The sequence below is a fragment of the Lathamus discolor genome, chromosome 5 (assembly GCF_037157495.1).
Source record: "Lathamus discolor isolate bLatDis1 chromosome 5, bLatDis1.hap1, whole genome shotgun sequence".
Lineage (NCBI taxonomy): Eukaryota > Metazoa > Chordata > Aves > Psittaciformes > Psittacidae > Lathamus > Lathamus discolor.
This window is the reverse complement of record NC_088888.1, coordinates 68,745,822-68,759,888: the sequence shown is the minus strand read 5'-3', so window position 1 is coordinate 68,759,888 and position 14,067 is coordinate 68,745,822. Positions and strand designations below refer to the sequence as shown.

The 14,067-nt window shown below is 37.3% G+C and overlaps 1 protein-coding gene across 2 annotated transcripts in view; it reads right to left on the bottom strand.

Moving 5' to 3' along the window:
• Nucleotides 1-14,067, bottom strand: part of ASCC3 (activating signal cointegrator 1 complex subunit 3) — a 270,142-nt gene that overhangs the window by 14,985 nt on the left and 241,090 nt on the right. For both annotated transcript variants that reach the window (XM_065681163.1, XM_065681164.1), the window contains one exon: nt 7,277-7,501. In XM_065681163.1, the coding sequence (XP_065537235.1) occupies nt 7,277-7,501 (225 nt within the window). The remainder of the gene's footprint in view (nt 1-7,276; nt 7,502-14,067) is intronic.

Here is a 14,067-nt window from a genome sequence, read left to right as displayed (position 1 = left end):
TTCCCTGCAGAATGACATTCACCTTAGTGAAACAGAAATAAATGGTGTAAGACTAAAATGCTTCAAATATTATTGCACAGTTATATCAAACAGCAGAGTTAAGGCCAGTTAGGTTTTTTTAACAAAAATAGTTATTTACAATTATTTAAACAGTTTAAATATTTAGGTTTATTTATAAAAATAGTTACCTTTTTTGTACCTGAATTTATTGTGTACAGTACTCCAACATCAAATAATCAAAATACCCCCACTTGTGTCTTCGCTTCATGTTAGTGTAAGTTTTGTTGTCTAGGATTAGACTTCAGTTAGAAATATGACTTTAAATCCATAGATCTATTAAAATCTTTTGAATGGTGCCTAATTACAGGTGTTTAGGACTAAAGTGTTTATATGACAAATATTTATAGATAATAATATGCAAAAGTGTATTAATTTTCCTGAAAACTATGAATTCACAATAATAAATCTTTTTTGCACATGCTTCAAAAGTAGGAAGCCTTCCAATATGTAATGTTATATTATGATCCACATGTGACTTGAGATCACAGTAATATAAGCAAAATATTTTTCCAGATGTTAAAGCATACCATGTGCTAGAAGTTTCATGTTTTTATATAAATCATGATTACGATGCTTCACTTACCCCAGAAACAACAACTTACTTGAAAAGCTGGAATTCAATTGAAGAAGTCTTACAGAAGGTTTTAAGGTCACTGTCTTTTGTATGTTATGTATCAGTAAACCAGGTACCTACAGATCCTTTGCACTTCAGAGATCGAGACCAAAATCATTTTTTAGAAATGTATTAATTTGGGGAGGAGTCCTTTTTTGATTGATCTTTTGAATTGATCCTTTGAATTGAATTTTGAATTCATGTGAAAGAATCAATTAAATCAGACTTATACAGCGGTATCATATCAGCCTCCAGAGCACATTCCCCCCACCCCCCCTTGTACTTTATCAAGAGATATAGTGAATAAGATGTAATTAATCCTATTTAGAAGGCATTCCTTTTATACTGCCCCGTGTTCCCCTTCCCTTCACTTTTTTTACAAGCATATTCAGCTCCCTTTTCCATATGCTCTGCTACCCCCTATGAGAGACTAATTCTTCATTCTCCCATCATCATAAAGGTCTCACTGATGTATGCAAATTATGACCTTCCTAGCTCCTTTGTAAGATTCCTATCCCTGTGTTCATCCTTTAGCCTCCATAGTAACATTATTAGTATGATCAGAACCAGGGAAAGGACAAATCACTTACTGTCTGCATTTAATGGAGTGCAACCCTTGGATTCTTACTTTTTTTTTTTGATAGTACTACAGAGGTAAGAGCAGCTATGGCATGTGATGCCAACAATGTAAACTTGGTAGGGCACAACCCCACATGTTCAGAAGTTGCTGAGTCCCGATATCCAATTTATTTTCAAATTATTAACTGAAAAATTGATATTCTGTACTATGTTAGTGAACTGTAAATACAATGCTTTTGATAAAAATCTCTTGGCAAGAAATCAGTCTCCTAACATAAACAAAGTCTTCAAGATGGCATTTGTTCCAAATCTTACAAAAATCTACCAAACTCATGAAAAATATACAATATCTTTCTCATAATAAATCTGCCCTCTTTAGAGTTTAAAGTCAGTTTCAAAGCAATAATGTAATATTTTGTCAATAATAAAAAAATTTTGAGTGCATTTACAAGAATCCTTTTCAACAGCAACAGTTATTCCCAGTAACTTTCTCCTGAACTTTTAGCCCCGTAAGGTTAGCATTCAGGAAGCTCAGCTGCTGTCTAACAAACTTAATTAATCAAAAAGTCATTTCCGAGCTGTAACTATGAGTAAAAGTGCTTCAAGTGTGCTAGCAAGCCTACAAGTTAATCAAAATGCTAATGCAGTACAAATTAAAGTTGTGATTAACATTTCACAGTAGCTGCTTAAGTGAATTGATCACACAAATGGGTTAAGCATTACTCATTTCCTCCAGCCCCAACTGGGAAAAGGTTTGCCATGGGTGGGGGAAGGATTATATATAAGGAGCATCAACTCATCATTAAACTGCCACCAAGATACTTCCATATACCAGTTCACAAATTATCCACAGCAAGGAAAGACCCCACCACCACTGCCACAAAGGTGACTACCCCTTCTCCCCCATATATACCTATAAACCACAAGCTGAAAACAAGTAGTTCCACCCCAACTTGTCCAGGTACTTTCCCAACAAAGCTCTCCATTGTTGCTTAGTATCTAAAAATAAGCATTAATGTCCAGTATCTGTGCTACAAGTTTTTTGATTATTCTATTATTTCCACCCTCCTGTGGAATAATAGCCATCCAACCATGAAAGCAGCCAATATTTAAGTCAAATTGCAAACATGGTGCTATCACTGGAATATTATCACATACACAAAGAATATGTGTAGTAGCTCAAGAGATATGGCCTCTGCTTTTCACTTGTTTCTGAATAATCCTCTGCATTCTCAAGTTAATTTGATTCTCTTCCCTTCCTTTATCAAAGTTGCCCATTTATTTATAGTTGCTGATGCACCTCTAAAACAAAGCAATTATCTCTTGCCTTGTGGCACTTCTGGACAAATCTTACACACACAACTGTAGAAGAGGCCTTTCTTGTAACTCCCACCACTTTGCAGCAAGCGAGCAGCACTCCTGGACTAACAATAGAAAACATATGAGCTTAAAACATACTTAGGACCTTTAAAAACTTCTTAATTTCCTTACAGGCAGAAAAACTAATAATCCAAGTGACATGGCTCCCAAGTCTGTAGTTTTAGTGGCTGTTATGAACTGAGCAGGTTTGGGAAGGGTGCGAAGTCCAGACCTGAGGGACATTCTTGTTCTTTTAGTCCTGGAACTGCAGCTTGAGCACCTCTGCTGTTTGTAGCTGTGCCGGTATGGCCAGACAGTACCTTTTGTATGAGGAGCAGTAGCTACCGCTCCCACCATCAGTCACAAAAGTCTGCAGTTTAGTAGAACAAGCATTTTGTACAGAAGTTAGCTGTTAAAAGACAGCTGGATTGGTTAGCATGTTTTTGTGTAATATTTGATGACTCTGAACGTGTACCACAAAGACGATTCTCAGAAGCAAAACTGTAGCAAAAGCTGCAATTTAAATGACCAGAAACAACTAATTTACTTCAGCTATTTTAGAATGGGTAACATGATGCTACACACATTATTGTACAGCTAAGGAAATGCAGTGCTTAACCCAAAGAGTTTATTCTTTCCTGTCAAAATTAGATTCTCCGGAGAAGTAACATGATGGGGAAAGGCAGGCCACCAGTGCCAGCATTATAAGGTTTCCTCATTTCAGGGATGTGCATGTTTCCTGTGCAAACTAGTCTTTATTCTGCAATTTGGAATCTGACTTCGTGTCCATCTTCTCTCAGTGCACAGCTACCCTATTGAGATGCGTTTAACACATCCATAGGTAAACACTTCGCCAAGGTTAAGGCTGAGCTCCATGGCAGTCCTACTCCTGGCAATATTAAAATATTTTTTCAACGATTATACTACAAGTGGAGGCTTGTGGCCAATCCTAATGCAAAGCCAGCAACTGTCACATTATTTCCGAGAAGAGACTGCCCTGCTGAATCTGAGACTGACAGTATTACTGCTTCAATTATCCATTTCAATTAATGCAAATATAGGCTATAGTCTTAGAACAGCAGAGTAAGAACTGCCTGCTGAATACACAGTCACAAAATATAAGGCTTGACAAAAGAAGTAAAAAAGAGATTAGATTTAGTCTATTTCACACTCTTAAATCAGAGATAGGAAAAAAGGTGGGGTACTGTCTTCACAATAATTCTTGTAGTCTATAAAATATCAGACAAATCATTTAATTAGAATTTTTATTCTTTGATGTTCTTCTGCAAGAGGTAGAGAAGCACCATCTTACTGATACCTCTATCGTTTCTCAGTAAAAGCAATGGATATAGAGTGCTAGGCTTGAAGAGAATATGCAGTCTACTGTAATTGTATTGAAGGTAACAGAGGCAAATAAAAATTAAATGACTTGGCCAAGGTCACACAGGAGGTCATGGCAGATTTTTTGAGCCATGGGAACCTTCTGTGCTTTATCTGTGAGAGCCTGTCACTGATAACAAACTTGTTAACTTTTGACTTGAGCGTTTCAATGTAGAGCAGGGACATTCCTTTGGCCTAGTCAATGCCTCAGTGGCCATATGTTAGAGATGGGTGTGGGAGGAGATGGGCATTCACCTTCCAAGAGGTTACATACTGCTTGCTATTTCCTATATTTCTGCAGCAAGAGGGAAAGACTTCTGTATTTCATCCTGCGTGTATAGATACTATAGATACTAAGTTTACATTGCTGTAATGAACTCCGTCTATACGTAACAAATGCTAACTATATGAAAACTGTAACAGAATATACTTCTCCCATTTTGTACATTAACAGTTACATTATTCTATTGAGTCAGCACCATGACTCCTCAAATTCTGTAAAATGCTTATGTCACCTATCTTTCATCAAGAGTATAAATGAAGAGAATTCTAACATAAAACCAAAACTTCTAAGATATCTCAGGAAAATAAATTTAAGTGGTTGCATACTTTTTTTTTTATTAGAAGAGAGTGGAATCTTACCTGAAATCCGTGAGCTACATTTATCTACCTGAAGATATTAACGTAGTTTTCTGTATAATCATTAACACTACTCAGCCTAAAGCCACTAGAAACGAGAAAGGCCCAGAAGACGGAGGAACGGAAGGGAGGACATAACGGGTGGGATGTAAAAGGAACCATGGGAGAGAAGGCTGATTCAGGTGAAAGAGCACAGAAGAGTGGGTAAGTTTAATAGCCTGTGATGGAAAAAGGCTTGCTTACATATCACTGTTACTGATGGCAAATCTGCTCTGCATGGGGCCTGGGATGGAGGCCTGCTGTACATACCATGATGCAACCACTTGTAAAAGCTCTTAGAAAGACCTTGCTTTCTTGCAACAGAAAAGCAGTGCTTATACCGAAAGTCCATCATTCACATGCAAGCCAGCAAAAATAACAGTTTATGTGCAGGTCACAATTTTAAGGTTAGCTCTACAACCTTAGCAGCTAAAGTACTTTGTAAGTAAATAAACAGAAGTTCAACATAACTCAAAAACCAATTCCCATCTCACTGCTGAATTTTATGTTTGGTGGTGCGTGAGTGAGTGTTCACACACAGAGAACATCACCCACCAAATATGTTTTATCAATGGATCCTTCCATGGTTCAGTTCCTTTTCTCACAACTAACATCTTTTTTTTCCACCTCTGTTGACCCAGAGTTCATCAGCAGGTCAGCGCTAAGGAAAAAGGTAACAACCAGTATTGAAAGTGTAACCCTGTCTACTGCTTAGATTCTGGGAACTTTAACCTCCGTTTGGAAAGCGTGACTAATAAGATGGAACAAATATTCTCCCAAGAGATGTAAACCATGCACCAGCTTCAAAATACAAAAAATGCTTGCATAGTTTTTCTTTTTTTCTTTTTTAAAGAGGAACTCTTTTTTTTTTTTTCCCCCCAAGATGGTTATACATGTAACATTATGTAGTAGTCAACAAGGCCACAGTGCCAAGGCACAATATGGAATGGTATTCTGAACTCCAGTTTAAAGGAACTGTTTCATCTGTAACAGCATTAAAAATACACTTCTTAGCAAAGCATGATGAATATTGAGCAAAATAATTACTGAAAAGAATCTCTAATTTACATATTTTTCCAAATATGTAACTACCTCCCCAAACGCTAATTCCACAAATGTTTAAATGAACTTTAACTATGTGATTTCTTTGAAACAAAGGTGAATTTTCTAACCCGAGCAAGTGATGTTGTTCTCTGTTAATAACTGAGTATTATGAATAGTAACTGTTTATACACTGAAGATTTCAGCACCATGATTTTATTGATTTGAAATACTTATAGTAGATTTGCACTCAAGCACTTCTAGTTGCCAAGCTTAAGACTGTGTAGTAATAATATCTGTGGTCTTACTTGCTTCTTACTTTCCTTTCCCTAACTTTAGCTTTGTTTTGTTTGATATTAGTATTACAAGCTTGCCATTTTTGCTAGTGGAAGGTTGAGACTCACCCAAATCACTAGACACTGAACTGCCTGTGGTATTTTGTCTGTTTAGGGCACTGATTAACAATTTCTCTTACAGTGGTTTTACAAACTGGTAGGCTTGACACAACGATGTTTACAGTTACCACATTGCAAACAGGCTTCAAACAAGATCAAAGCCTCATTCTGATAGTTGACGTGTAGACCACTGAGGATACTAATATTTGAGCAAACAAGAGCTGTAGGCAGAAAGAATTACTGTCCCTATTTTACACGTATTGAACTGAGGAAGATAAAAATAATAGTTTGTGGAAGGTCACCTGATCTTCAAGAACCTGTGAATGAGTCCTTGTCCTAAAGAGAATATTATTCCTTTCTGATGGAATCAGAGGGGTGGCTGTTCTCTGCCTCAGCTAGAGCTCACCCTTCCTGCTGTAACTGTAACTGTACCTGTACCTGTACCTGTAACTGTGCTTTCTATATATGGCAGCACTCTATTCCAAACTCCAACTGCTGCTTTGAAATTCTTTTGAGGCATGCAGCTGTGCATGTGATCGCTTGTTACCAGTGCTCTCCATGGTCAGTTTAGCTTCTGTGGGCTGTGACTGCAGTACAACTCTAAAAGTCACAAGCCTCCAGACCAAGTTTAAAATCTGGATTTAAAAGCATGCTTTTTGACTCTGTGGTAATTGGGAAATAGAAGTATCATTTCACAAGCTAGAGAAAAATCCTGTGTCTTGTCCCAAATCACGTTTCAGAACACTTTATTCAAGCTTGGCTGTGACTACAGTGCTTTCGGGTGCTAAAAATAAAAGAACTTATAGGAGACAGGTTCTTGGTGGTCAGCATAACAATCTGCAGGGAGTGCACCCATACAGGAATGACTAACATTCCATGATAAAGAGAGAGAAAGCTTTGGCATATGAGAGAGGCAAACCCTATGGCAATAGATGCCTCCAACCAGAGCACCACAGTCTTTTACCCTAACTTCATTTACCTGCAGTTCTGTTAAGTGGGCATCTTTATAGGCATCTAGGTCCTCACTAAACAAAGAGGTATCATACTGTGTGGTACCAGTTCTCCACAAGACTGCAAGAAATCTTCAGATTTGCTATATTCAAAATATTACAACACACTAACAATAAATAGTAAACCAACAAGAGTTAAATATTGAAATGCATTACTATACCTGACATATTCTAATTGCTTGGTCCAGCACCGTCTTTGTATCAGTTGCATAATCTGGGCAAGGCAGCATGGCATGACTGAAGTGGGCTTGCAGCAGGAGGTGTGTTTTTGTGTGTGAACTGTCAAATGAATGGGGGTTGACCTCAATTGGAAGATGTTTTGCCAGTTCGCTGTTCATATGATCTTCATTGTGTCTCACTGGCAAATCTGTGTACTCCTCAGCATTCTTAAAAAAAAAAAAAAATTAGCCATTGTAATTAACTTCAGAATAATTATTCCTTACTGAGACATTAAAAGCATATGCATTTAATTAACTACAATTTGATTTTAATGTTAAAATAGCAGCATTTTAGTGTTTAGAAAGCGTACTTATCTGTTAAAATCACGTGTGTGAGAAAAAAATAGGTACTAAAATATTCACAAATATTCACACAATTATAGGTTTGAATTTTTTTTTTTTTCACATAGCTGATGAGAGAAGAAAATAAAAGCAGTGAAATACATTCAGTGGATGGACTCAATATTTGAGATGCCCATCTGCAGATATCCTATCCTGACTGGCTCACAAAACTATTGTAAAGTTAGCTATAAAGAAGTCAATAATTCACATTTTCAGTTTTCAGGGTTTCTACTTTTCTGTCTGTATTCAAAACACAGTGGGTTTGAAATAGCTCTGGTAAGGTTCTTTTAAAATGTACCTTCAATATTATGAACAGTCATTGTCTAAGCAACAGATGATCAGTGATCAGAGCAAAGAATGAAATTGTAAGTAGGTGCTGAAAACTATCCTCTGTGCTCCACAGTGGACTAATACCATTCATGCCAAAATGAAGCTGCCTAAGAGCTTTCTCACTATTGCAAAAAAGAGCTGTACACCAACAGCTATTTAAACAATTTATCATTACTTAAATCAAGTAATAAATTAATTATAATTTATTATTAATTTAAATGTAGTTATGAGTAGCAACATCCTTGGGGCTGTGAGGAACAGTCCTAGTAGTCAGAGCAGAGATGTGCATTCTCCTGCTAGGGAAATCCACTGTCTCTGAAAGAAAGAAAATTCAGCAGTAGCATCCTAAGAACCATAATTTAGGCTGAAGAGTCAGTTCTGTGACTTAATTGGTAATTTTTTCCTGCACAAAACTCTCTCTGCATGTATGCCTATATGTTGTTTGGAATGAGAATGATCTTTCTAAAGCATAAAACTTGCAAGTAAACTAAGAGTTTTACAATATGTTATATCTTTTCCATCTGCAATTTAAGACAGTGTATTTCTTTTGTCATAAAGTAAAAAGTAATTTGGGTAGCCCAAAGGGCAATGTCTTTCAAAATATGGGCTTAGCAGAGACCATTAAATTAAAGTGGTCAGGGTTTTACATTCCTCTTAAAGTATAAATTTGATATTATGCATTTTAGTCTTCAATCTCCAGTCAGACTTCCTGCAAATCCACATTAATGAAATATTCACAACAGGAACCGATGTAGAGTGTGGTAATGAAAATGGCAATTTTAGAACACCTAACAGAACTACCTAATTGACTTGCAAAGTACCGTATCCACTCATTAGTAGCCTAACACATAGAACCTTTTTTGACAATTCCTAAAACCCAGTTACATAGCTGGTTTTCACCCCTTTGAAAACTGACAGCACAAAAATTTTCTATTTTCTTTAATGGCACAATGAAAAAACAACTAAACTGTGATATAAATGTAAAAGTAAGTATTAGACAACTTAAGATTTGGAAAGAAAATCAGAATGTAATTAATTTATTTTATATTTCGAGTGCAGATTAGAAGTGAAGATTGACTAAAGACAACTGCTACTTAATCCTGGATGTCTCTGCTAGATCTCTTGTGAAAACTGTGGTCATTTATTCTCTGAACCTAAGGTCACAATCTTTTTAAGCCCTATAGAAGGCTGCATGTTTGCTTCACTCTTTTTATTTAACTGGCTTCTTCTTCAAAGATATTTTAAAGAATATTTACCAAGGAGATTTTTTACTTTGTTTTGCTTTGCAGTTTAAAGTAGCAGAAAGAAGGATCAGCCAAGTCACTCCAGACCAATTGGTACTCCTGAAAATGCATTTTCCCTAATTCTTCCCCAGCACATGTTTTATTTACCTCCAAAACACTCCCCTTATTTTAAACAACTTGCCTACTTAATTTCCTGTTTGTGATCATTGACTGTAAGTAAGTGAGGTTCATTTTCTTATCTGCATCATGTAGGTAATTAAAGGAAATTGAGAATGGGTAGTGAAGCTTTTATACAACTGAGAATGAAGCTGAATGGAGGGCATTGAGGTCAGCAGAGTCCATTATATTTTTATGTGAGAGGCCAGTATGTCTGCCCTGTCCTTGTTTGCTTAGTGTAGGCTGGACAGACTACTAACCACAAATCTGTTTCTCTGATTTGCCCAGCTGTCCTTGAATAAAGACATCTTCCATTGCAAAATGTTAAATGACAGTGATTGACAATTCTGTGATGAACTCTGCTTGTAACCCCCTGCTACTGTTTTCAGGTTGCACAAGAAAAGACAGAATAAAGAAACATCCTTTGTAATAACCTCAAATGGGCCCTGCTGTTCACTCAATATTTTTTCATTTTAGTATTCCTTTTCATTGTGAATCTCAATCTGTTCTGCAAAGCCTATAGCTTCAACTATTCCACACAACATGTAATATATTTTATCTTAGTACACTATGTATGAATACTGTTTTTACTTCCATGGGTGAGGAAACAGATCGAATTACGTATCAATCATTAATCTTCATTCTGAAGTCAAGAAACTTAATATAAACTTTAGAGTTAAACCACAAAGCAAGGCTGTTCATTTTTCACTTTCCCTTTTTCTTCTGTTAAATCAGGACTATTGCAGACAATAATAATATGTTTACAAGCAAATAATATGTTTACAAGCACCTACACCATTAAGCATAACTCGGAGTATACCAGGAGATAACTAGGAATTTTAGCTATGGGTTCCGAATCATGCATTTGGTGGGCATATCACATCTCTCTGTTCCATAGGTCTGTGGTGGACTTTCCCAATAATGTCTCCTTATAGGCATTAGAGACTGATGCATCATTTTGAGAGTGTAAGAAACCTGCAATTCAATCTGTATGTGGTGCAGGGTCATACAGGAAGCAGCAACTTGCTTTGCCAGTGAGAAATGTCACACCTAGACCTGCATCAGCTTGATGGCTGCGTTTTACAAGGCCAAAGGGCTATTCTGGTAATTGAATTCTGTTTCCTGCATAACACTAGCCACAGAATCATCTTAGAATCCTGCCTGCAACATTCCAGATATGCAGTTTATCATCACCCTTTATTTGAATTGTCAGAATTGTTCTAAAAGTAAACGACTTACCCCATTTTAAAATACACCTTCTGCAGTTTTCTGGTACTATGAGGCATTTGAGGAGTCACATTGAACTAAGTTTAAACAAGGTATCCAACATGGTGAGTATTATGATCCACAGTGTCCACAGGGTTAAAAAAAAAAATAATCAGATTTTCTTTCTACTCACAAAATGTGTAAATTTGGCTGAAATTACTGATTTATAGTTAAGAGCTGAACTATAAACCTATACACCACATGCAGACCTTACAAAATATTTTAAATCTCTAACTAAATCTTGCCATCTGCCTACAAGAGAGAAGACGATATGTGTGGAACACAGACGGACATGGGATCAAGGTGAGCAACTAAAGTAAACCTGAATATGTTAAGTTCAGTTCAGTCATGGGAACAGTAAAACTTACAAAGTTAATGAGTTCTAGACTTTAAAGAGCAGTTGATTAATTTGTAACAATGAGGGTCTAAACCAAACCAAAAATAGTTTCTCACATTCCACAGCTGAGGCAGTAGTCTTTTCTTTAGCAATGCTGTTATTGAAACTTAAAGAATTGACTGACTGCTTGTATGTTTTTTTCCTTTCTATAGGTACAGTGAATCCAAACGCATGTATTTTCAACTTCAATAAACCTGCAAAGTGTTTTGTTCTCTTTCAAGTTTCTGATGTATTTATATTCAGAAAACAAATAAATGTGGGAAAACAAGCTGCTCGGAAAATTGTATCTGTGTTAAGTGATTCCATTATAAACTCCTATTTTAAGGAATTTATTGGTAGGCTATATATGTATATGCTTTGGTCTCAGTTTTACCGGACATAATTCAAACTTCCAAAGTTTAAAATGTTGAGGCTTTGGTGTTTTGTTTTGTTTTTTAACTCTTAGATATAAAAGCTCTAGGACAGCATCCCAGTTAAAGACAGTTATAAACATATATTACTAGTTACAAGGTTTAAGAACAAACAAGATGCATGCTTTCAAGACTCATGGACAAAAAGGAAAAATGTCCCATGTAATTTCTACCAGCTTACAGAAGCCACTATATACCATGGATTGTTAGACTGGAAATTCAGATTATCTCTTTTAGACAGCAAACACCTGCATGAAGAGTTTCCTCAGCCTGTTTTACACATATAAAAATATATGTTTAATACTTTGCAGAAGTGACATTCCAGACTTTTAGGGCCACCTGGCGGGCTCTGCTAAGCAACAGAGCAGGCTGAAGTTTTGTAGAGATCTTGAAGAGTGGCTAACATGATGCAAAAAAGGAAAATAAAAATTGACAGGCAAGATTAGAATACATTTACTACACAATACTGCAATTCATCATGGAGACCATTCTAAATATGCTCATTGACATCATACAGCATAGAATCATAGAATACTTAGGGTTGGAAAGGACCTTAAGATCATATAACATCTTCTCCTCTCATAGAATCATAGAATGGTTTGGGTCAGAAGGGCCATTCAAATGCCCTCTAGTCCAACTCCCCTGCAATGAGCAAGGACATCTTCAGCTAGATCAAACTGCCCAGAAACACATCCAGCCCAGGCTTGAGGGTCTCCAGGGATGGTGCATCCACCACCTCTCTGGCAACCTGTGCCAGTGTTTTACCACCCTCATTGTAAAGAATTTCTTCCTCACATCCAGCCTGAATGTCCCCTCTTTTAGTTTAAAACCATTACCCCCCATCCTGCTAAAAAGTCTGTCCCCATCTTTCTCATAGGCCCCTTTTAAGAACTGAAAGGCCACAATAAGGTCTCCCAGAAGTCTTCCTTTCTCCAGGCTGAACAACCCCAGCTCTCGCAGCCTTTCCTCTTAGCGGAGGTGCTCTGATCATTTCTGTGGCCCCTCTCCAGAGCAACAGGTCTGTATCTTTCCTACTGAGGACTCCAGAGCTGGACATACTACTCTAGGTGGGGAGTCATCAGAGCAGAGTAGAGGGGCAGAATCACCTCTCTTGACCTCCTCGCCATGCTCCTTTGGATGCAGACCAGCATATGAATGGCCTTCTGGGCTGCAAGCGCACATTTCTGGCTCATGTCCAATCTTTCATCCATCAATACCCCCAAGTCCATCTCCTCAGGGGTACTCTCAATCCCTTCATCTCCCAGCCTGTATTGATACTGAGGGTTGCTCTGTCAATTGCAAGTGTATGTGGAAATGCAATTGCATGGCATCCAGCATATCAGAGCCAATTCTGCAGTGCAGTTCCTTTCCCATGGGGGCTTTCCCATCGCTTCCTTCCAGGGTCAGTAGCTGGAAGAGAGAAAAGGCAGAAAGCAAAGCCCTGTGCCTGCCCCTGTGCTGCAGGACACAGAGGAGACAGAGCTGCAGCTCCTGGGCAGCAGCTGTCTCTGAATGTGGAAAAGGTTGTCCTTCTGGCACCAGTGCTTCTCAGCGGGGACTCTGCCTTCTCTAACTCTCTACTCCAGCTTGGGTAATAGGAAAATGATTTTGCCACTTCTTTAGTACTCTGTTGGAGTACTCTCCACTCTTCTCTACTTCTGGAAAAATGACAGAAGGAAAATGTGTAGGACGGAGAGCAAAATCCAAGGAATAAGGGCTGCTCAGTATCTTTTTGAAACAAATACTATTTTTTAATTATGTAATTAGTGGTTAATGCATTTTTAAAGATAAAAGATACGTGTCCAAAGAAACAAACAAGTATAGAATTAAATTGTAAAGTTAATCCAATTAACTGGGTAGGAGCAAAACAGTGAGGTTGGGCTACCCTGGGCTCTGTCTCTAGATTTAAGATTTACCAGAGTGAGCACTGGAAATTTCCAGTGGAGCATGAGATGTTCAAGAGAGAAAGTTATAAAGCCCACCAACATGCAATTATGTATATCTATATATTAAAAAAAAAAAAAAAATTATAACCCTCTTTCAGGATTTAAAATGGGCATATTTCAGCAATGGGACCTACAAACATAGTTTATAAGAACATACAATTTAAAAGTTCTTATAAATCCTTATCAAGGTCTTCTATGTTAGAGATCAGAGAAATCATATATAGTATTCTCAGACTTTAAACAGTTTAAACAGACAACTGTTTTAGTTTTGCTTTTAAATAGCTGCATATGATAAACACCACAAATTTTATAACAGCAGACATCATAAAAAGTACATCCTAGGGCAATGAAACAGTTGAGTGATCACTTAAAAACACCCTGAAGGGTTTAGATTTCACAAGTTCACCTTTTACTTAAAACATCCAAACTACAAACTACTGATGACATTCTTGATGACCAGAGGTCAGGAGTCTGAAAGACCTTTGCCACTGCGCACAGAGCAATAGGAGGTCAGCAATATTAGCTACCAGTAGCAGAGAGTGACCTGGCAAATCTGGGAACTTCTAAAGTACAAAGTTAAATTACAGACCTCTGCTTCAGCAAGCATGTTAGCACATGTGAGAGGGAGGATTATATAAAATAA